The 23,987-nt window shown below is 38.5% G+C and overlaps 1 protein-coding gene across 1 annotated transcript; it reads right to left on the bottom strand.

Annotated features, from left to right (window-relative positions):
* Window positions 1-5,900: 5,900 nt before the first annotated feature.
* On the bottom strand, window positions 5,901-13,954 carry LOC143416679 (uncharacterized). The gene is made up of 11 exons (XM_076882137.1): window positions 13,918-13,954; window positions 11,477-11,570; window positions 10,811-11,152; window positions 10,174-10,467; window positions 9,955-10,080; window positions 9,595-9,713; window positions 7,461-7,577; window positions 7,011-7,127; window positions 6,464-6,622; window positions 6,147-6,254; window positions 5,901-6,053 (listed from the first exon to the last, which is right to left on the bottom strand). The coding sequence occupies exons 2-11, from the start codon at window positions 11,562-11,564 to the stop codon at window positions 5,901-5,903; spliced, it is 1,623 nt and encodes a 540-aa protein (XP_076738252.1). The 5' UTR covers window positions 11,565-11,570; window positions 13,918-13,954.
* Between the last annotated feature and the right edge of the window lie 10,033 nt (window positions 13,955-23,987).

Genomic DNA, 23,987 nt, shown 5'->3' with positions numbered 1-23,987 from the left:
AGAGTAAAATTGTTACCAAAACCAAATTTCCTCAAGACTGCAAAAAAATACCCCCATTCCACTCGATCAAATGCTTTATCGGCATCCAATGAGATTACCACCTCAGGAAGGGTGCTATTATTTTTGGAATATATTATATTAAGAAGGTACCGTATATATAAAAAAAGGAGTGTTTTACTTTAATAAAGCCTGTCTGTTCGTCTGATATAATAGAAGGGAGAACTCTTTCCAAACGGGTTGCTAGCAGTTTGAATAAGATTTTAAAGTCTACGTTAAGAAGACTTATTGATCGATAGGAGCTACAACAGGTGGGGTCCTTTTTATCTTTATGCAGTAATGAGATAGAAGTGTGTTTTAGTGTCTGAGGGAGAGAGCCTTGTTTCAATGAATCTGCAAAAACTTGAATTTTGGCAGAGTTCATTTTGCTCAGCTTTCTTTGATTTAGATAGGTGAGATGAATAGGAAATAATTTGGCGTAAAGGTAAGCTTTAAGTGTCTCTCAAAGTAGAGAATTTGAAACATCCTCCGGTCATTTGTAGTTAAAAAAAATTATCAATTGCAGACGAGATATAGTAACAGAAAGCTGAATCAGACAAGAGTAGAGAATTCAACATCTATGGATGCTGAGGTTTATAGCCAGGGGACAAAGCCATATCCAGGACTAATGGAGCATGATCAGATATAACAATTGGAAGATATTCAGAGTTGCAAACTTTAGAAGCCATGGAGCCATTTATAAAAAAAAACTAATGGATGTAAGAATATATGAATATTTGAAAAAATTAATATTTTCTGGCTTGGGGATAAACTCCCCCCCCCAAGGATCAATGTATCCATTTCGGGTCATAAAGGCTACGTCCACACGTACACGGGTATTTTTGAAAACGGAGATTTTCCGTTTTCGTTTTAAAAAATAATCAACACGTAAACGCAGAAATGAAGGAAAACGCTGCTAGGAACATGCCAAAGCAACAGGTGGCGATATATTCCTAACTGTGTAGAAATGTTGGCCAATCAGAAGTCTAGAAGCCTCGGTGGGAAATAGGATGGGGCATAGAAGCAGAACCGAGTCATATGTGTGGAGGGACAGTAACTGTATGTGTATATATAAGCATTTAAACACTGCAGAGAGTACAATTAACAGTAACAGTATTGTAGAAATTCATTTCACCGAAACAATAACGTGGCGCACAGTGTGACGTCAAAAAAGGCGCACACCTTTGATGCTGCGTTTTCTGAGTTTTCTCCGTTTTTCTCGTCCACACGTAAATGCAAAAACTGAGTTTTCAAAAATATCCACCCTGGCCGGAGTTTTTAAAAATCTCCGTTTTCAGTGACCAAAAACACCGTTTACGCGTGGACGAAAGGTGCAAACGCATAGAAAAATCTGCGTTTTCAAAAATACCTGGGTACATGTGGACGTAGCCAAAGTATGAGAAAGCCCTGGACATAGCAGATGATGCTCTAGAGCCAGTGACAGATTTCTCAATAGCTGGGTCAATAACACAGTTTAAATCACCTCCGAAGATCAGGAGGTGTGTATTTAAGTCAGGAATCATCCTCAAAAGATTATTAGCAAACAGAGCGTTGTGAAAGTTTGGGGCATAGACGTTCACTAAAACAACTGGGTTATTCATCATCTACAACAATTACATCTCGTCCATTTTTGTCAGCAATCAATGTAGAGAGAGAAAAATGTATTTTATTGCTAATTAAGATTGCCACTCATCTGGCTCTAGTATCAGTCTCCTGGAGAAAAGCTACATTTGCGTTGAGATGTTTTAAGTGACTGAGAACCCGAAATCTCTTTACCGGACCATTCAAGCCTTTCACATTCCAAGACAAAAATCTAACAGTACTATTGTTAGTGCTATAACCAGCCATATATATGTTTTACTGAAAACTGGTCTATGACAAGATGACCGTAACTAGGAGGGGAGAAAAAAAACGCAAACAAAACAACAAAAAGAGAAAAAAGAAGTAGAAGAAGAAGAGAAAAAAACAAAAAGCCCACATAAAAGCAAAGCAAACAAACACAGGAACAATAACACAAGGTGTAACAACCACATTTGTGGGCCATAGTTTCCACCCACCCCATCCACTTGGTCCCATTTCTGAACTAAGGTGACCGCAGTATATCCCCACCAACTTCAACCTCCTAGCCCAAACTCGTGCTACATAGACACGCCATACAACCTTAACTTTGGAGTACTAAGTATATATTCCAGTAGTAGTAATATAGCTGTGGCAGTCGTACTGCAACAGTAAGACTTGATGATTAAACATAGGAGGTTACAAGTGGCCGCCCAACAGTCAGCAAAACAAGTCATAAAAAACAACACAGGTTGTTTCCTTAACAAGAGCATCCGAGGACACACACCCTAATGTTCACATAGAAAGGTGCACACTGCACCTCTATAGTTTCCACTTTTCTTTACAACCTGCTCTTTATCTCTGCATGTCAGAGGTCAACTGAAACAAAGTCCACCTATATAAAAACACCCCATCAGACACACAGTATTTTCCTCGTCACTTCACAACTGCTGCAGGGCATATCGTTTTAACGTTTTTCGGACCCTACACAAAGCGGTGTGAGGTAGTTAGCGCACAATTTGGCCATGTAGAAAGCATTTTTTGTTTGGAACACATCAGCAATTCATCGCTGTTCAAAAGAGTTTAATTTAATCAAACCTAATTTTACTTTTTTTTTTTTTCCAGTATCCCTGCACTCCCCGTGCTCACTGCTCCTTCTCATCCCACATTCCTCCTGAGGGAAAACAATAGAGGCAGCCATTACACACTTTATCCCAGCAGGCATACGCTCACACTTTATGACTGTGCTAGAAGACTGACGTGAAGTCAAACGCAATAATCCAGCGTCGGTGGAAGCTCCATCGCTCATCTAAATAATTCCCCCGACGAGCCCAGATGAGGAGCAGATGGGTGGCAAAAAAATTGGAATTAATTTTATGTGACTGTTCATATTAAATCCAACAAAGAGTGAAAATCCAAAACCTGCTGCAATCTTTTGTATTAATGATCTCTCTCTCTCTCTGCGCGTGTGTGTGCCTTAGAAGTCAAAGTCACATTAGCCATGCTTAAAAAAAACATCTGAACTTCATTTAGAGCTGAGATTCTAAGCTGTAAGCAGAAATCTTATGCTCAGCCAGAAGCATGTTTCCCCACTTTCACAATGCTAAGGTGTCAAATCCACAACCCCCAACAGATGGTTTGTCACACGCTGGGTTCAAACACTCAAAAAGCAGCACAACAGCAGGTTCAAGAAGGGCAAGTCCCTCTTTATTTGCACAGCCTCACACACCATAGATTTTTAAAGTTGTGGTGCACAGTGGTTTGGCAACAGATGTAACTTCTACTTTTGATAAAGACCACTCCACCTGCATATTTCTTAAGGAATCAAGCGCCTTTATTAAGCTCTTATTTTTTAAATGTCTACACAATAATAGACACCGTGTGCTCTGTGACATTATAGTCTTCTACTTCTGCTTCCATCGGTTTGCATTTTAAACTTCCAGCCTTACAGGTTGTTATGAACGGCTTTTATTTCTAACATTTTGTGATGTAAAAACGAACCACACAGCTTTTTTTATTTTCACTTAAGACACGAGTTATTAAAACAATTCTAAATGACAGTGTGATGGCCATAGTACTTTATAAGGGGGTCAAATATGTTAAGGATAATGTTTATCAGTGTAAAATTGCAAAGAACTTTTGAATAGGATACATCTTGTAAACAGTTACCTCAGAACCTGTACTGTCAGATGTATGTATGTAAGGTAAAACTTTCCACAGTCCTTCCACTTAAGTAACTAAACACATAAAGTCACCCTTACCAATAATCGACTGCTCCTTGAAAAAGTAGCACAAACAGACAACTGAATCAGCAATGATAAGTAGAGCTACCCGAGGCCGATACATAAGCAGAAGAAAATTAAAAGTTGTTGTTTTTGTGGCTCAGAAATTAAAGCGAAATATGTTTAATAATTCAATGAGAGCCGCACCTTCAACACACGTACATTCAAATTTTGGAACAGACTAACATTGCTGTTGTTCAATAGTTTTTATCCACTCTCAAAAGTCATTTTATGGCTTTAATATTTCCAGCTGATAAGGAGACTTACGCCATTTCAAATGCGCGTCCAAAGGCTTTAAACATCTGCTTTGTCTGTAACAACAGTATGAAACTACAGAGCATTGTTTTTACTAAAATTCAACATTTTCAGATGAAAATTTTGCTGCTTTGTTTTCACTGTAACACCTCCCTCTATGCCATGTTTAGGATATTCTTGGAGATTACATTTTTCATATTTATGCTTTTGGCACTGAGGGTATCTAATACGCACATTGTCACTGTGTTTTGTACTACCAGCTGTGAGAGCTCTGCTTTCACTTTGAGCAGTCTGTTTTTATTTTGTTTCGTGAGTGTGTGTGTTTTTCAAACGAGATCCTCGTCAGTTTGATTTTGTTACCACAAACTTTGTGTAAAGTTCACAACAGAGGTAAAGAGATTTAAACACCCCAGTTTAAGGAGGCAGGCAGGGGTTGGAACAGCTGCACATGACAGGTGAAGAAGATAGTATCAGGGGAGATGTGCAACAGAAGCAGAGAGAACTTATCACAAGATGATAAATGGCAGCTTTGTTGACAAGATTAAAAGACACGTCCATCAGAGTTCAGCAACATTGCAGTTTGATTAAATAAAAAGTTTTTAAACTACACAAGGGTCATTTTCTCCTCTGATAGTAATCATATTTAACATATCAGTGATGGAAGAAATACAGACTATAAAGAAAAATAGTAAATGTGTGTCTAATTAAACTGTTCCTGTGAACCTTAAATAATCCTTAAATATGTTCAGTGTTACAAACTTGAAGAAGCACAGAAAAGATCATCAGACATTAATCTAATCAGTTTTCAGCCTTCATTCATATTGAAAAGTTGAAATCTTCCCTGCTAGACCCAAGTGCAGCGTTTGATACCATTGGCCATAACATTTTATTACTGCTATTATTAAAAGAGTCCTCTTCACACACTGAGGTTAATTATGAAGCTCCACAGGCTGCAAAGACCAGTTCTGTTTACATTATACATGCTTTAGAAGCCATAGCATACATTTTCACTGCTATGCATATGATACCCACTTTTATTGGTTAAACTGAGGTTATTGTAACGGGGTGTAAAACTCTTAGAAACACTGTGGCTAACAAGATCCTTACTCTGGACGGCATTGTCTTGAGCCGTCTGTTGTAGTGATTTGGCAAATTATAAGTAAAATTAAGGCACACAACCCCATCGCACAACATCAACATTTATTTATATACAAAATAAAAATGCTTTTTTATGGAAAAGAATTGTAACTTCACATTTCATCACCAATTAGTTGGGTACGGGGTAAGGCCTCATCCTTATCCCGTAGTTATTTGGGTAATTTCTCAGGACCTTGGAAGAGTGTTAACTATACTAACTACAAAACACCTCCTGTTCTATAATCTGTGCTAAAGGATGAAAAACCAAAAATTACATCTGTAATGCAAATAGTCTAAACTAGGGAGTGGTCGCTGTGACTTATGTTAAAAAATAATAATAATCACTTTTCCAAGTAAAATATAAAAAGAGATCTTGTTTTCAAGTTTTCACTCATGTACCCTCAGCTTTAAAACACACAGCAAAGTCTAATGTTTGTCCACATCGTTGCAGTTAAACTATATTTGTGTTGCACCTCTAAATAATAAAGACTCCTTTTTGAACATCTTTTTATTTACATATTTTTAATTCAATAAAACCACAAAATTTTTAACTGACTTAAAATGATATGAAATATATAAAATGTAATAATGCTCTTATTTAATTTATCCCTCAGAAAAGTTACTCTGATTATTTTACATGATCTTGTTTTTAAACAGCATCTGTTCTTCTCCAGTGTTGCTGATGAGGTCGATCTTCACGTCGTCTCCAATGTTCCACTTGACCATGTTCATCCACAGCAGGTCAGCATCAGTTTTAATTGGCTTGTAGACAGCATCTGGCCGTAACTGTAAATGTAACCAATAAAAAGGTCACAGATGTCCAAGTTAAAAGTAACAAAAGAGAGACTGAACGAAAAATCTAGTAACACAGAGACTTACAAGGAGTGTCTCTCCAGCTTTCAGTATAAAGTTTCCTTTAAATTCGTATGTGGCACTTTCTCTGTTGTTGATCTGTAGTTTTAACTTCCAACCTGACAAAAGTTTATTCTGTAAAAGGAAAACAAGAGAATAAAAAAGGGGGAAAATGAATGAGGCAATAATAAAGTTCAGTGTGTGTTAAATCCAAAGTGTTTATAAATGAGTGTGTTACGTCCACATAAGTGAAAAGGACCTTTTTAAAATATTTCTGAATACATGGAACATGTGGTTTGTGTTTAGGTAGTACTCATTGTTCATCAGCATGCAAGCAGCAGTACCTCACTGGAAGTGTTTTTCAGAAAGATATAGCCGCCATTTTTCTCGACCTCGACCAACGTGATGTCACCTGTCTCTGAGCTGTGATTGGCTGAGCCGCTCTTATTCTGTTCCTCAAAACTGGTCTGAGATTTCTCAGGAGGTGGTTTGCTTGTCTCTGGCTGAGAGAGAGACAACATAAGCAGATTAGTGTGTGCGAGAGGGAGAGATGGACAAGATATTTGAGCCTATGAGAAACAGTGTTTGATTCGATCTCCAGTTTTTATTTGCAGTCCAGTTTTTCAAGAAGACGACACGACACTGGTTCTTGTCGTCTTCCTGTTTTTTCTTTAGATAACAGACAGTAGAGTCTTTGTCTGTGTTTTTAATATAAATCTGTTTTTACACACTGAGTTTGGGTTTTTGTTTTCTTTTTAAGCATTAATAAAGTGTAAAATACATGTAAATGTGCTGCATGTTTGTTTGTTTATGGTTGAGGACAGAGCGAGGTCCCAGTAAATAAATGTGTTTGTCCTGAAGTGTTCAAAACAACAGTCTGTGTGTGTTTACTTCTTTCTTCATGTTGCTGATTTCTGCATCTTTCTTCTCCAGTTGTCGATGAGCCGCTTTCAGTTTTTCATCTGCCTCCTTCAGCTTCTCCTCAGCTGCATGTTGGTTTTTCTCACACTAACAGACAAACAGATCAACACAACGGTTTAGCCTTAACTTAACTATGGGTGTGGTCGAACAGTGAGTGCTGCTGTCATTAGGAACATGAATGTTTCCAGCTGTAGCACATTGTGTCTGTTGTTTGGCAGTGTGTTTGTTCGTCACTCATTTCAATGGATAATAAATCTGCTTTTGCCCGACTGGAGTTTGGATTACTTTCTTTTGAGGACAAAATAGAAACTAATGCATACATGTAAATCTATGCATTTGTTTGTTAGTGTTAGGATAAGGTTTCTGTTAATGAATATGAGTCAACATAATGGAAATGTGGATGTTTATCTGTGTGTTTACTTCTTTCTTCATGTTGCTGATCTCTGCATCTTTCTTCTCCAGTTCCTGATGAGCCTCTTTCAGTTTTTCATCTGCCTCCTTCAGCTTCTCCTCAGCTGCATGTTGGTTTTTCTCACACTAACAGACAAACAGATCAACACAACGGTTTAGCCTTAACTTTACTATGGGTGTGGTCGAACAGTGAATGCTGCTGCCATTAGGAACATGAACGTTTCCAGCTGTAGCACATTGTGTCTGTTGTTTGGCAGTGTGTTTGTTCATCACTCATTTCATTGGATAATAAATCTGCTTTTGCCCGTGTTGCGGGAATTGCCGTCTTGTGTGTGACTGGGTGCAGTAAGGAGTTTATGTGATGTGTGTGTGAGCATGCGCGTGAAGGAAACGCGGGGAGCGAAAGAAGAAAAAGAGAGAGAGTGTGTCATGGGTAGAGAGGGCGACCGGGAGCAGCGTTCTAACAGGCTACAGCCTATGCAGTGTGTTTTTCGAAGTGTGCAGTACTGTTATTAAAGCCTCATCTCTTCAGTACTCTCCGGTGCCTCGGCTGATTTCTGTCTGCCTCACTACTCCACAAAAGTGAAGGCAGTTAACCCCGAAGGAGGACAAACTTCGGCCCTGGAGGAAGCATCTCCCCTCGCGTCTCCCAACCACGGTCAGGGGACTGACGGCGAGGAATGGTTAACAACCGACTGGAGTTTGGATTACTTTCTTTTGAGGACATTTTTTGCATTTTTTAAATGTTTTACTCATGCTCATATTTTTGTTTTATAACATCTTAAAGACATTTAAGGTTTCTTCTGAATTTTTTTTTTTCTTCTGATAATTTGATATTATTGCATTTCTATCTTCACTGTGAGCGTGGCCATAGGGGGAATGATGTCAATCATTAGGAACATAAATGTTTTCAGTGGTTACTGCAGGCAGCCTTTAATTTAGTTGTAGCATATTATCTGTATTTGTCTTTGGTTTGGTAGTGTGTTTGTTCACTTATTTTGCATGAGTTTAGGTTCCTGGTTTCTTTTGTGGTGAAGCATTACAAAAATGAATAGAGGCTTTTTTTTGGAAATGGGTCAACTTTGTCTTGACACGGTGAAATTGTGTTTCCTTGTTTCTTCGGCTCACTGAACTCTCCATCCTTCTTCCTCAGATTGTAATTCAGTTTTTCATTGGCCCTCTTAAATATCTCGTCATCTGGATGTTGCTTTTGCTCAAGCTGACAGACAAACATATATCAACACAAATGTGAGACTGGACAAAACTATCTGGACTGTTAAACCATAGCAGTCTGAAAACCATTGAGGCACTTGTGTTTTGTTTCAAATCTCTCTTTCTTAAAAGAGCTCGCACAGAGAATCTGACCTCTAACTGACCCTAAACTAAGGTAACTGTATATGAGAGCAAGAATAAAATATTAAAATCAAACTGAAGACTGACTGAATTAATTTTATTATCTCTCATCTATAAAGTGTCAGTGCTTTTATCAAATGTTCTCTTTAGCTTATGACAAAATATGCAAACTTTAACAGTTTTCATTTAAGAAATTAACAATATGAACCCAGGACTGTGTTGTTGCAACTATGCTAACCACCATCCTGCCTCTATAGCTTAAACATGTTAACATTATGTAAGGTTTTAATTTAAAAGTGAATACATGTGATTTTAGTTGTATCTTTTGTGGATTTGTGGAAATATGGCTTTTTAGTTACAGAAGAACTCTGGACTCTTCTTCATGAGAAACTGTGGAGATTAAGAGTGATCAGTTGCTGAGTTTTGGGAAGTGCTCCAGACTTAAGAGAAAATAGAAAAAGTTCTGTTGTGAGATCCTGCATAACAAACTGCACAATGACACATGACAAAACAAAAGATGTGAATATCAGGACGGCAGAAAAATATCATCTATTCTTATAACAGAAGATGGTAACTATTTCTCTGTCATGTATAATTGCTCTAAAAGATTTATTTCACTGTTAGCTAACCCTGGACATGCTATTCATATATTCTTTTTATTTGTGCCATTTTCATTTTCTCTCTTTTCTTTCCACTCACACTCTTTCTTCCCCATATACATGTAATATCCTGATTATTTTTCAAAATTTCCTGTCTGTTCATTTTCTTGTGTTTTGTTCATATCACTCACTGCAACGATGTCCTGTAACATGAGCTTATCTTGCTCTTGGTCTCTTTCAGTTTTGTCACTTTCAGGGCGGTTTGCTGTTTCTTGTTCTTTACGTGCATCACAGTGAGCTCTCCTGACATCTGTTAAAAGCATAGACAAGATTACAATATGATGTTCTCTTGAGCTAAAATGATAACGCAGCATATAATCATCTCATTTTAAACTAAATGATGAAGTGCATATATTGTGCCTTATCTCATAACACACAATGATGTTTAGCTGCTTATAAAAAATAAGTGTAATTTACACTTTGCTTCAAAACTTGTTAGAATAACTTGAGATATTAATTTAGACAGCATGGTGAATCAATTTGTATCTTACTTGTTTTGTTTTGTCTCCAGATGAAAAAGACTCCAATCAAAATCAAGATGATGCTTACAGCCAAACTAACAGCCAAACCAATAACAATGGGAGCAGCAGAACAGGATGTGAGCTCAAAGAATTCATCTGAAACAATAAACACAGAATTACATGTTATTTCAACAGATTTTGATTTAGGCTGAAATTAAGCATATCATACATTTTATAACCGATATCTACCTGGAACATGTATGTGTGTCTCTCTGTTCTGGCTGATTTTCTTCTGTTGGACTCTGCAGGTGATGTTGTTGCTGTGTCTCTTCTCCACAGTCACTCTGCTGCTGACAGTATAGAGGTCATCAGGACCTCTGAGGGTCTCTGTAGGTCCAGCAGAGAGGAGGTTTCCCTCACCGTCCAACCACAGCAGCTCAGGCTCTGGATACCAGCCTGCAGACTCACACTGTAAAACCACTCCTCCTCTATTTTCGCCACTTCCCGATAAACTGATGAGAAGTGACCTGGCAGCATGTGATGCTGAGTAAAATGAAGAGTTTAGAAAAGTTCTTAGTGGGTGAAAAAACACATATTATGGACAGTAACTCCCAATTATTAAATTATTAAAAAATTCTGATGCATTAGGTGTGTTGTTTTTTCTAATGTTAATCATAAATAATAACATAATGCTAAATTAATAAACATTTCTGTGATAAAATATTTCCTCAACCTACAGAAATATGAACTTTCACTGGAACTAAATATGAAAATCTCACCATTTGCTCCTCATTGACAGTTCTACCAAAATCCTGTTGGCTGGATTTATGATTTATATCATATCATAATCCACTATACCATGAACATATGACGTGTATCTACTTACCAACCACAAGCTTAACAAAAGATTTTTTCTCCATTAAAGGAATGCTGCATTCATATGTTCCTTCATCAGAGAGTTTTACTTTGGAGAGTTTCAGTGAAATGTTTCCACGCTTCAGTTCATTGATGAACAGTGATGATCTTCCCCTGTATGAAGGATTTCTTGTATTCACCAGATCCTGACCGGATCGCCACACATGGACAAATCTTGGGTTCATGTCAGATCTTGTCCACTCCAATATCTCAGCTGTCACATCCTCTGCAGGCTCCACGTGACATGGTAAAATAACATCATCATCAACTAATGCAACTACTGGTTGATGTGGACCAACCACCTGAGACTCCGCTGTAGACAGGAGGAAAAGACAAAGAACGAAAGAAAGATGCGTTTACTAATTTTTGTAGCCAGTTTGAATGCCTATATATATATATATATATATATATATATATATATATATATATATATATATATATATATATATATATATATATATATATATATATATATATATATATATATATATACATACACATATACATATATATAGGCAACAAATCATCAAATCATGAAAATCAAAATATGAACTACTGTTTGTACCAAATGTAACATATTTAATGTTTTGTTTATATGCACTGTAAAAAAATATTTTGCAAGCAACATCAAGCTTACCTCTATTTAAGTGTATTAGTAGATGGAAAACCAAAATACTGAAGACTTTAAGCGGAGAGAGGGAGAGCACATCTATCTGTGGAAGCATCTTCCTCTGAAAATACATCAGTGATACAAGATGTGATGCAAGAGGTCATAGAAATAATAAGAATGTGTTTATTTCATATCTAAAATCAACTTATTCAAGATTAAAAACATATTTTACACGTTTAATATGTTTTAATATGTTAAGTACTGTCATGAGGTCATCAACATGCACTTAGCACTAATGTGTTCCATTAACTCCAGAGTTAAGACACCAGACATTTTGCTATTGATTAAAGTGAACACATTACTTTACCATGGTGCTAAATTGCAGCTTAGGGAATAACTTTTGGTCAGTGGCATCTTTATCTTTGACGTGAACTCTGCTGCTGATTGTTTTGATTGTGTAATGGGCTGCAAGGAAAGCTTAGCTATCAGATTATTACTTTTCATAGATAGATACTGTGTGTTACGTTTTTATCCACCCACGGCTTCTGGTTGGGAAATGTTCGGATGATAGTTCTTTCTGCTGTGTCGTCCGCTAGTTTGCCGATAAATCCCACAACCGCTTCTGTAAACATGTTGATGTCATCAGAGCTGCGCCTAAACATGTCCCAGTCTGCGTCATCCAGTGCGTCCTGCAGCGTGGCCACTGATTGGTCCGTCCAGCGAGCAACCTCCCTCCTGATTGGTGGTTGCTGCTTTAGCCTTTGTTTGTAAGCAGGCATGAGGAAGATGGCGGCATGGTCCGATTTTCCAAATGCCGGCAGGGGCTGAGCCTTGTAACAGTTCTTGAACGGGGTGTAGCAGTGGTCTAATGTCCTAGTGCCCCGGGTGGGGCAGTTGATGTGCTGGTGAAGGTTGTGAAATGTCCGTTTGAGATTCACTCTGTTAAAATCTCCCATAACAATGAGTGCAGCATCTTGGTGAAGTGTTTGATGATGTGCGAGAGCCTCATGTAGCTCACATAAGGCAGTGTCCGAGTCCGCGTGAGGCGGAATGTAAACAGTGCAGGCAATGACCGCAGTGAATTCCCGAGGGAGATAGAAAGGGCGACATTTAACAATCAAAAGTTCCAGATTGGGCGAGCAGGAGCGTGTGAGTGGGGAGATGTTTGTGCTGTCGCACCATCTGTTGTTCACCATCAAACACACTCCACCACCTCTTTTCTTCCCCGACTCCATTGTCCTGTCCATGCGGTAAACCGAAAAGAACCCCGTCGGCTTCACGGCGTGGTCTGGTATCGCTGGGTTCAGCCAAGTCTCGGTGAAGCAGAGGAGGTTGCAGTCCCGAATGTCTCTCTGGAACTTGATTCTGGCTCTGAGGTCATCAAGCTTGTTCTCGATGGATTGAACATTGGCTAGCAGGATACTGGGCACGGGCATGTGCGCGAGCCCGTAGCCTGTTCCTGATGCCGGCTCTCTTACCCCGAGGCCGTCGCTTAGGGTCGCGTCCTTTGTTCTCTTTCAGGATCTCCTTTGGCCAGGTTGGGTCCGAAGTTAAACATGGTGAAATGTTCGTGTATTGTAGACCAATAGAAACCAAAGTGTCTCTACTGTAGCGAATTTGTGTGTTTTGCATGATGCCCATGCAAGATTATGGCAGATATAGCAAAAAGTGACGAAAAACTGCAAAAAGTGGAGAAGTCGGGGCAGAGCATCCAGCACGGCAGCCGACCTCACCGGCGTCATTTTTGTACATAAAGGAGTAGAAATGGTGCAAAATACATCAGCAGGCTACGGATGACATGCAAGAGTAAGGGACACACGATTTCAAAAATTTGACTAAAAAGAAAAACATCCCCATCACAAGCTGTAACACAGCCAAAATCAAAAGTCCTGAGTAGGGCATACGTGTTTTGACAGTGTAGTAAACAGTAGTCACACCCCTGTGTTTTATCTCTATTTGGCAAATATATTATAGAAAAGCACAAAGTCTCAGCCAAGGCTGGAGGTGACCAATAGAACACTCACCAGGAACACAGATCAGCTCAGACTATGAGCTTTGATTTTGAAATGAACCTGCTTCATAGCAGTGTAACTTAAGCACATGACTAAAACTGAAAGCTCAGAGTTTCACCCGGTCACCCCGATGAGACAAAGTGCTGCTTTAAGTGCAGGTCTCTGATTCCAAGAACAGTTCTTTATCAACATAAATACAGTATTTCTCACACTTTGCTGCTACATTTGGAGCTTTTAACAACTGAGAGACATTTGTCATGTAGTATGTGCTCACGGTTTCACAGAAAAACAACAGTCTGACTTTATTCAGAGTTTACTCACTAACATGTAAAAAAAAAAATCCCTGTTTTTTTGTTTTTGTTACCACAAATTGTAGTGTTTTGTTATAAGCTTTTTTTTTTTTTGTTCTCTGACTCAAAAACAACCCCCAAAACAAACAAATAGAAGAAGACTTACCACAGATAGACCCCAGACTACACAGTAATCCAAACTGTCAAAGTGAAACAAGTCACTGGAGCTGAGCAGGAAACAAAAACTCAATATTAATGAGTCACTGCAAACCAGACATTCCTGTCAGATCAGTTTCTAACGTTCATTGCTGCACATTCCTTGGTCTGTCTATGAAATTTCCCACTCGTGGGACTAATAAAGGTATCTTATCTTATCAGATAAACACTGAGCATGACAAACACAGGGGCGGGTGACCTTGACTGCATATGGCATCAGATCAGTTCAGATCATGTGTAAACCAAAGAGGTCCTCAAAATGGTTTCCGCAGTTTCTTCTTACCTTAAACAAGGAGCTCATGTTTTTGGTAGCATTTCATTCTGTCTGTAAACACAACAGCTCTAAAAGTTTTGAATGTATTCTGATTTGATTTTTAGTTATTTCAACAGCAAACTGAAGAAAAGCCTTGACTCCGTTGCTCCACTCACCACCAAAAAGATTAACGTAAACCATGCATCACCCTGGAGAAACGAAGAAGTCAAAAAACTCAAAAGAAATTGCAGGGCAGCAGAAAGGAGATGGAGGAAAAATAAAAATACTATCAACCATCAAATATTTTGCAAGCAACTTAAAATGTACAATAATACATTAAGGAACTCAAGAAATTCATACTTCGCCAAAATAATCAGTAATAACAAAAATAATCCCAAGGTCCTCTTTTCCACCATAGATCATTTATTTAACCCTGATTTTAACAGCTCCCAAAGAACCCCACAGACTCGCTCTGTGAGCAGTTTGCAGACCACTTCAGGGGAAAGATCAGCGCCATCAGATCTGATATTTTATCTAATCGCGATATGATTTTAAACACATCTGAGGGCTCGATTGTACCTGAGGAGACACTGGACAGCTTTGTCCTGGTTAATGCTGAGAACTTTCAGAAGGTTTTCTCCACAGTGAGACCCACCACATGTCTTTTAGATCCAATTCCTTCTTCACTCTTTAAAACACTTTATGGATTTTTTGAGGCTGAGCTTTTATACATGATGAATTGCTCTCTTCAGTTGGGTGTCTTCCCTGCTGCCTTTAAAACGGCGGTGGTGAGGCCCATTCTGAAGAAGAGCAATTTGGATTGTAATGATTTTAATAACTACAGACCTGTATCCAACTTACTATTTTTAAGTAAAATCTTAGAAAAACTTGTTTTTACTCAGATTACTGATTTTCTCAATGATAGACAGATCCTGGAGATATTCCAGTCTGGATTTAGGGTGAACCACAGCACAGAGACTGCTCTCCTAAAGGTTTTAAATGATCTTAGATGTAACTGGGACTCCCAAAAGCTCTCAGTCCTGGTGCTACTGGATCTAAGCGCAGCCTTTGATACAGTAGACCACGCTATTCTTTTAAACAGACTGAAACACATGGTGGGCCTCTCTGGTGCTGTACATAACTGGTTCACTTCCTATCTCTCTGACAGATCTTTTATGGTGAGTATGGATACATGCTCCTCTAAGATCCATAAAATGACATGTGGTGTGCCTCAAGGGTCGGTTCTAGGCCCTGTACTTTTTAATTTGTATATGCTGCCTCTCGGCAGTGTCATCAGGAGGCATGGAGTGAACTTCCACAGTTACGCTGATGACACGCAGCTGTACATCTCCGTGTCTCCTGATGACACCAGACCAATGGATGCCCTTTTTAACTGTATCTTGGATATAAGATCTTGGATGGCAGAAAACTTTTTACAGCTTAACCAGGACAAGACTGAAGTTTTAATTGTCGGTCCTGAGGCTCAGAGAGAGAAACTCTTGTCTAAATTAGAGGCATTTTCACTATGTCCTTCGCTACAAGTGAAAAACCTGGGTGTTATTTTTGACTCTGAGCTTGGCTGTATCCCACATATTAAACATGTAACCAAAATTGGATTTTATCATCTAAAAAATATAGCCAGAGTCCGCCCTATTCTCTCTCGGGCCAACACGGAGATGCTGATGCATGCTTTTATTACCAGTCGCATTGATTACTGTAATGCCCTGCTCTCTGGTCTTCCTAAGAAGAATATTTCAACTTTACAACTCTTGCAAAACTCGGCAGCTCGTGTGCTGACGAAGACCAGAGGGCGGGCCCACATTACACCGGTTTTAGAATCGCTGCACTGGCTCCCCGTGTGTTTCAGGATCGATTTTAAAGTTCTTTTATTGGTTTTTAAATGTCTTAATGGTCTTGGGCCTTCTTATCTCTCAGATCTGCTTTTACCATATGAACCCTCGCGGACCATGAGGTCCTCTGGTACTGGCCTTTTAATTGTCCCTAAAGTCAGGACACATACTCACGGAGAGGCAGCTTTTCAGTGGTATGGTCCTCGTCTGTGGAACAGCCTGCCGGAGGAGCTCAGGGCCGCATGATTCTTAAAAGTGTGCTGGGTAATGTCAACATTTTCATAGCATAAAGATTTAAAATATCATATCAGATTTGACCTCTGACCTCTCCCTAAATCCAACAGCTCAACCAGAAGGTCAGAGTAATGATAATGCTATAGCCGATTATATAAACCTCTGTCATCATTGGTACTGACAGCATATATGGAATGATACATGTGGATTGTAAATATCAGGTTGCTTTGGACCTCTGACCTCTTTAGGGTCAAATATGGTCAAACTTTCATAAAATGATTTTCATCTATACTTCAAATTCTGCTCCATTTATATTGGTGACATGTTTCATGACTGTTTTGTGCATTACAGCAACAGGTTACTGTAATGCACTAAACAATACATGTGCAATATTCCTGAATGGTTTTTTGAAAAAAAAAAAAAGTTTTTTATCAAAACATTTTTTCAATTGACGTTTGTTATTAAAAACTTATATGAATTTCACTAAAAATCAAATCAGTGCTGCACATATACTATATCCACATAAGTAGAAAATTATACTCAAAATTATGTCACGTATGTAAGATTAATTTTAAAACACTTAAAAATTCACTGCATCCATCTTTTCCAAACAGTTTGTTTGGCGCCCTCTGCAGGCCTGGAGAACATTTACAGTAAGAACTTTTATTTTTGACAGAGGTCTCCCGTAGAAAAGGACAAGGTAGGAAGTGGGGTGTGGATGAAAGTTTGATTCGAACGCCAATTTGGAAACTGGCGATAGGAGAAATTAGTTCAAATTAAATAATGTATATTGAAAGTATATGTAAAAAAGGGCAAAATAAAACAAGGGGAGTAATATAAGGGATTCCAGTGGATGAGGATCTTGAAAAACTAAAACGGAGCATTCAAGGTTTGGAACTGAGTCGAGTTAAAAGACTATTAAGATCAGTCAGTCAGAGGCAGATGTTGTCCAAGATAAAGACAATCATGGATAATACCTCCCACCCACTCCATGACATGACGGCTAGTCACAGGAGCAAGGGCGTAGATTTAGCATGGACAGGATATGTCCCCACCAATATCCAGCGATTATTGAATTGTCCCCACCAATAATTTGATCTCTTCGAGTAAAGAAAAACAACAATGATAGAAAGAAAAAACGATCTGTCAACGTCTCATTCACCCAGCGGTGCAGAAAGAGTTAAATTACGTCCTCTACTGGAGTCCTGCCTCATGTGACAAATATGGTCAATCTGATTGGCTGTGCCTTTCAGGGAGCTCTGTTTAGTTTTAGCTAGTGATGGGATTTCCGGCTCTTTTTAGACACCCGGCTCTTTCAGTTCGGCTCACTAAAAAGAGCTGGCTCTTTCGGCTCCGAACCGGCTCTTCAGGTTGTTTTGTTGCTATAATTAATTTATATTAACAATAATATAAAATTATGCACAAAAGGAATTACTAGCGTAAAAAAAGTGGTTTTATTTATATACAGTGGGGCAAAAAAGTATTTAGTCAGCCACCGATTGTGCAAGTTCCCCCACTTAAAATGATGACAGAGGTCAGTAATTTGCACCAGAGGTACACTTCAACTGTGAGAGACAGAATGTGAAAAAAAAAATCCATGAATTCACATGGTAGGATTTGTAAAGAATTTATTCATAAATTAGGGTGGAAAATAAATATTTGGTCAATAACAAAAATACAACTCAATACAAAATCACACAAAGAATTTGGAAGGGCCAGGCTGCTGTCAACTGGTTCACTCTCGCTCACTTATCTCTCTCCCTGCAGCTGTCAGAGCGGCTTTTTGAACCCAGTCACATGGTCCATGATCCAATCAGCAGCCCACTGCTCTTCATTAGAGGAAGGACCTGCAGAGATTCTTAAAACACAGCAAAGAAACACAGCACAGCAGCTAACACAGATTTCCTATGGCCACAGGCCATAACAAGAACCTAAAAATAAACAATTTGAAACAGATGAAACTGTGGAAAGTTGTGTGAGACTACAAGGTGTCTGAAAATACTTAACCTGATGGCGTTAACTTACGTTGGCTTATCAACTCCAGATCCATCATATATGCTCAGCTTTATGGAAAAAACAGGCCCTTAAAATTCAAAGTTCTTGTTAATCAAAGTATAATGCTGGAAAAATATAAATTTATCAGGTTAACACTCATTGTTGAATCTGGTTAGATCAGGTATACAGTGTGTCAAATGCTGAACTTTGAGCCTGTTATAAAATAATAGAGCTGAAACCATATCTGTCTTTATGGTGTTCAAAAAGGGGGAAACATTCACATGTGATGTGTTATCTCAGCTATCATACTGAAGGTGGCAGCACAGGACTGATTTGTTACACACTGATTCTCAGGATTGTTTTATATCATCTGTTATCCATTTCAGTGTCGCAGGGGTGCCACCGGTGATTTGGGGTCCTGTGAAAAAAGATTTCACTTTCGGCCCCACGGTATTAATTTTGCAAACCAGGCCAGCCCTAAAAATATAAGACTCTGCAGACATGGATCAATATTCTGCTAAGAGAAATAGATTTATTGATTTTGTGTATGACTGATGAAATATGTGCAAGACACTACATTTTAATCATTGTAATTATAACTTTATCAGATTTTTTTTAAAAAATAATATTACGTACTGGCAATTATAACTAAAACAATTGTTTGTATATCAGATTTCAAACAAAGTATAGGCAACAAAAATATGTCTCTGTCCTGAGACCTAGTGGAGCTCAAAGACAGAGATCTAAAAATTCTTTTTATTCATTTGTTGACATAAAACAACTCATCAACTTCTTCAGGTATCAGTGGTTCAGTGTACAGAGTATGCAGATGGGAGTTGAACAGCTGAGCCTGAAGAAGAGGTTTGATCTGTTTGACCTGGCAGCAGGTCGGCAGATCAGTGATTTCGTAGACTTGCAGTATACGTACAAAGGGTCTGCCTGCACCAATTACATGTTTGCTAAAATAACACAAACACATTCTTTTCTGTTAGAAGTGAAGTGAACTATCTAATACTAGCAAAGTCAAGCAGTTTCTTTTATGTGGACCTCACTACGAGTTTCATTTCCACCCGTCTCCCTTTCTTTTTAAACTTAGGCTCCTATTATCACTATTAACAGAAGCATCCTACCATCTTACTGCTCAGCATCAGCTAGCAGCACCTGGACCAAACCAAATCATGAAATAAGGAGGGGGAGGCGGGGTCAGAGTGACTGGATTTATTGTTTGCTGGAAAAAAACAAAACAAAAGTAATGCTAGGAAACAAAACTCTTTCTAAGTACCTCGTGAAGCAAAAATAAAAAAGACTAATTGAATGTTCACCTGTGTTCTAGATTCCAGTCAGTCACAGGCCCTTAGAATCATCATCACTCAGTGTTTGAATACAAACAAGGCTGAAAAACGGTTATGTTTGATTTGTCATATAGGAAACAGCTAATCACATGTAATAAAAACAATAGAGTATGTGGTTTAAAGAGACTTCACATGTGAGACATTTATAAATACAGTTTATACTTTGAATAAATATAGATGATGCATTCTCAGTCTTTCTTACTCTGACTGAGTGCTCATAGCTGTTTTTACTACAAGTCTCATTGATACAATCACACAGACGTTCATAGAGCATTTGGTGTTTAAGCAGTTTAACATTCACTCACACTCTGGTGGATGCATTTGGGCAACATGGCGTTTAATATCTTTCTTAAGGACACTTTGACGTGCAGACTGCAGTAGAGGTCAATATTAATCTTAAACTGCTGTTTGATCTGCAGATTGAATTTAAAGGAAGCGATAAATACTCAAAACCTAAAACAAAGACACAAATATATTGTAACTCATCTGTATGTAAAGAATAGTTTCAGCTGGACTTGTTTTTGCAGTTCATGGTCAGTATCAAACTCCTAACTGCTCTCTTTGTCCTTTACCTGCTCTCTGGTAGAACCACAGTGAGTCAGGCTTCATGTTATTGAAGTCAAACTGCAGGAAGAGGAAGTTTTTATCTGCAGTACAGAGCAGCTGTATTTCAGGCTCAGACATTCAGCTGCAGGACAACATGAAGATTACAGCTGTCTGCTTCACAATGTGTGAGTTCTCTGGTTTTACATATTTCTGTGTACTTGAATAAAACTTCCACAAATTGTTTTAACAGCATTAACATTGGAAACTTATTTAATTACAGTGTTTCTGTCAATCTGGTCGTTGTCATGTTTGTCAGTATGTTCACAGTTTGCATTAAATAAAACTCACTGAAGGTCTGACAGATTAAAATGTCATCATTTATAAATATTTCAGCAGGAGGTCATGTGCAGAAGATCATTTGTAACTGAGTTTATATTTGCAGTAACAAACTCTTTGGCTGATAATTTCTTTAATTTTTCAGTGTTACTTGTATTTATTCTGCTGGCCGCACATGTTGAAAACAGGGGTAAGCAGCTGAGCAAGTTTCTCTCTTAATAATAAAAATTAACATTAAAATGAGTGACTATCAATGAGTCCAAAATTTCGTTGCCATGGCAGCTGTTAACTTAAAAAATTGTTCCACTTATTATTTCAGTGTTTTGCTTGCTTGGTTTGAAATGTTACAGATTTCTGTATCAGATAAAAAGTCTTGTTTTTCAGCTGGTTCTGTTGTCCTAGAGAGTCCTGTTGTCCCTGTCGAGGAGGGAAACAATGTGACTCTGCGCTGCAGGAACAAGACAAAGACTTCAAACCTCACAGCTGATTTCTATAAAGATGGCTTCCTCATCGGGAACAGCTACACAGGAGAGATGAGCATCCACAAAGTTTCCAGGTCTGATGAAGGACTCTACAAGTGTAAGATGTTTGATACTGGAGAATCACCAGAGAGCTTGTTGACTGTCACAGGTACAAATTCAGTCATTTTAAATCAGAAATTAAGAGCTAGAATAAATGATAATTTTAGAGTGTAGCTAAATATAATTAAGTGGAGACAATCAGTTTTCCCATTCTGTCATTTAAAGGTGAACCTTATTTGTTTTACAGCAGATGTATTTTTATCATTGCAGCACTTCACAGAGAGACCTGCTCATCTTCTTGTTCTGTCGTCCAGGTGTTCCTAATGTTGAGGACTATTTTCACCATTGTGATGGTGGTTCTGCTGCTGTTATTAATAATAATGGATTGGATTTATATAGCGCTTTTCAAGGCACCCAAAGCGCTTTACAATGCCACTATTCATTCACTCTCACATTCACACACTGGTGGAGGAAAGCTAGGGTTGTAGCCACAGCTGCCCTGGGGCAGACTGACAGAAGCGAGGCTGCCATATCGCACCAACACCAGTAGGCGGTGGGGTAAAGTGTCTTGGCCAAGGACACAATGACCAGGACAGAGAGCCTGGGGATCGAACCGGCAACCTTCCGGTTACAGATACGCTTCCCAACCACGGTCGCCCCAGTTAGTGGGATTACTTCACTTTAGAAAACTCAGTGTTACACAGACATATCTGTAAAATGGTATCTGTATTAGTGATGTTCGATTCGTGAACGAATCGTTCAATACTCGAGAATCACTTTACTGACTCGTGAATCATGATTCACAAGGCCAACTGACTCACTGACTCATCCCTGTGCTGTTAGCAAACTAATTCCATTAGTAGAAATATATCTAGCTTATAATTAAAATCGTGGGGGGGGGAAACAACAGCCAGTTTTGTAACAAAAGCATTTCTGCTCTGAACTGGAAGAAAAAAACCCTGAGTAGAAGCTCACATCAAGGAAATAGCTCCTCGGTTCAGAGTAGCATCGCGCTGCTAACATGCTAACAGCACATTTGAGCTACTCACCCCCTCCCTCCTGTGCTGAATCAAAGAGCGAACGAATCACTCACTCACCCCCTCCCTCCTGGCTCACAGCTTCTTCTTCTTCTTGGTTGGCAACCAATGTTAAGGCGCATTACCGCCCCCTGGCTCACAGCGCAGTGGACATTTAGATAAGAAAATATATAGTTGACACACTTAAGGAAAATACTAATAAAATACAAATAAACGAAATAAATGTTTATTAAGCAATTTGGATAGGAAATTGCTTAATTTTAGAAATGTTTTTGCTCTTTTTTTCTCTATAAAATAGTTGTTTTGGGGTTCATTCATCTTTGCAGTGGGATTTACATGAAAAGGGAAACAAATTAAGTTTGAGTGAAAAAGTAAAATTTTTGCACTCTCTGGTCAACTGACTCAGTGAATCAAATAACTCAAAACACCCGATTCACTTTGGTGAGTGACTCATTAACACCCGATTCAGTAAAAAGAATCTAATTTACCATCACTAATCTGTATATAAAGATGACTGATTGATGACTAATGGAGAATGTTCTGGAAGTTTTAACATTTAGATAATAGAACAGTGCAGTAAACTGGACAATTATAAGAGCTACACTATGACAGGTGATTGCAAATATTGTAAAAAATACTTCGACTTCAGTTTTTTTTTTACTATATACTTTTTTTCCTGCAGTATTCTGTTGACTTTGTTGGTTGCTGTTAAACTTGTCATGCACAGAAGAGTTTAAAACCACAGGCCTGCTGAGCATGTTTAAAGACCTCTCAGTATCTCATTTTACTCAGCGTGTAGTGATTTTAGATGCTGCAGACACTCGAGTAATTTTAGCTTCTTAGAGATAAACCGCACGAGAAAACGTTTGTTCACAGTAGAGTTAAAATACTTCAGTGTGATCATTTCAGTCTCAGCTTGTGGTTTAAGATGTGAATAATACACGTATGTATATATATTGTCACGGACCCGGTTCTGGGGACTCGGGGTCTGTGGGCAGTGGGGACTATGACTGTTGTTATTATTATTGTCATTATTATTATCATTTGGTGTGTTGTCTGCACTGCCTCTTATCTCTGTCCACATCCGTATGTAGGCAGTTGTGTGTGTGTTGCTGTTTTCTGTGGCCATGTTACAGGCACTGTCAGGCCTGAGGGGCGTGGCCTAGCTTGAGGACTGCCCACACCTTAAGTCCTTGCCACACACCTGCTCCTCACCTGGGCTCGTCTGGGGAGCTATTTAGAAGAGCGATGGAGCTTCCACCAGCGCGGGATTATTGCAGTTGACTTCACGTCAGTCTTCAAGCACAGTCAGAAAGTGTGAGTGTATGCCTGCTGGGATACGTGTGTAACGGCTGCCTCTATTGTTTTCCCTCAGGAGGGATATATATATATATATATATATATATATATATATATATATATATATATATATATACACATATATACATACATATATATATATATATATACATACATATATATACATACGTGTGTGTGTGTGTGTGTGTGTGTGTGTGTGTGTGTGTGTGTGTGTTATGCACTCGGGCTTGGCTATTGTTTGCTTGACACCCAGTGAAAATGTAATGTATGAGAAAAGAAAGAAACAAAATATGTTTATATATAGCACAGGAAAAACTAGAACTATATTTATTTTAGTAATAAGTTTGAAATTTAGCGTTAAAAATCCAACATAGTTTCTTCCATTTCTCACTTTAATTAACATTTGAACTCAGACGTATATAAACATGGTTTTGAAACACAATAACACAGGTACAGCAACATTACAATTCTATTTGTCTGACACAGAAAAATGAACAAAATATTAACCCTATTAAACACATAGACACAAAAATGTTCCCAGAATAGTGCTTTGGCTCAGGAGTTGTTACCTGATCA

This window comes from Maylandia zebra, linkage group LG3 (genome assembly GCF_041146795.1).
Source record: "Maylandia zebra isolate NMK-2024a linkage group LG3, Mzebra_GT3a, whole genome shotgun sequence".
In the NCBI taxonomy this organism is placed as follows: Eukaryota; Metazoa; Chordata; class Actinopteri; order Cichliformes; family Cichlidae; genus Maylandia; species Maylandia zebra.
The sequence above is the reverse complement of the archived record's forward strand: the minus strand, read 5'-3'. Positions and strand labels throughout refer to the sequence as shown.

Coding starts and splice junctions, on each gene's coding strand:
- LOC143416679 (XM_076882137.1), bottom strand. CDS start 11,564: ATGCTTCCACAGATAGATGTGCTCTCCCTCTCTCCGCTTAAAGTCTTC. Junction 10,468..10,810: donor TTTTGTTAAGCTTGTGGTTG/GTAAGTAGATAC, acceptor CATTTTACTCAG/CATCACATGCTGCCAGGTCA. Junction 6,623..7,010: donor TCAGCAACATGAAGAAAGAA/GTAAACACACAC, acceptor TCTCTCTCTCAG/CCAGAGACAAGCAAACCACC.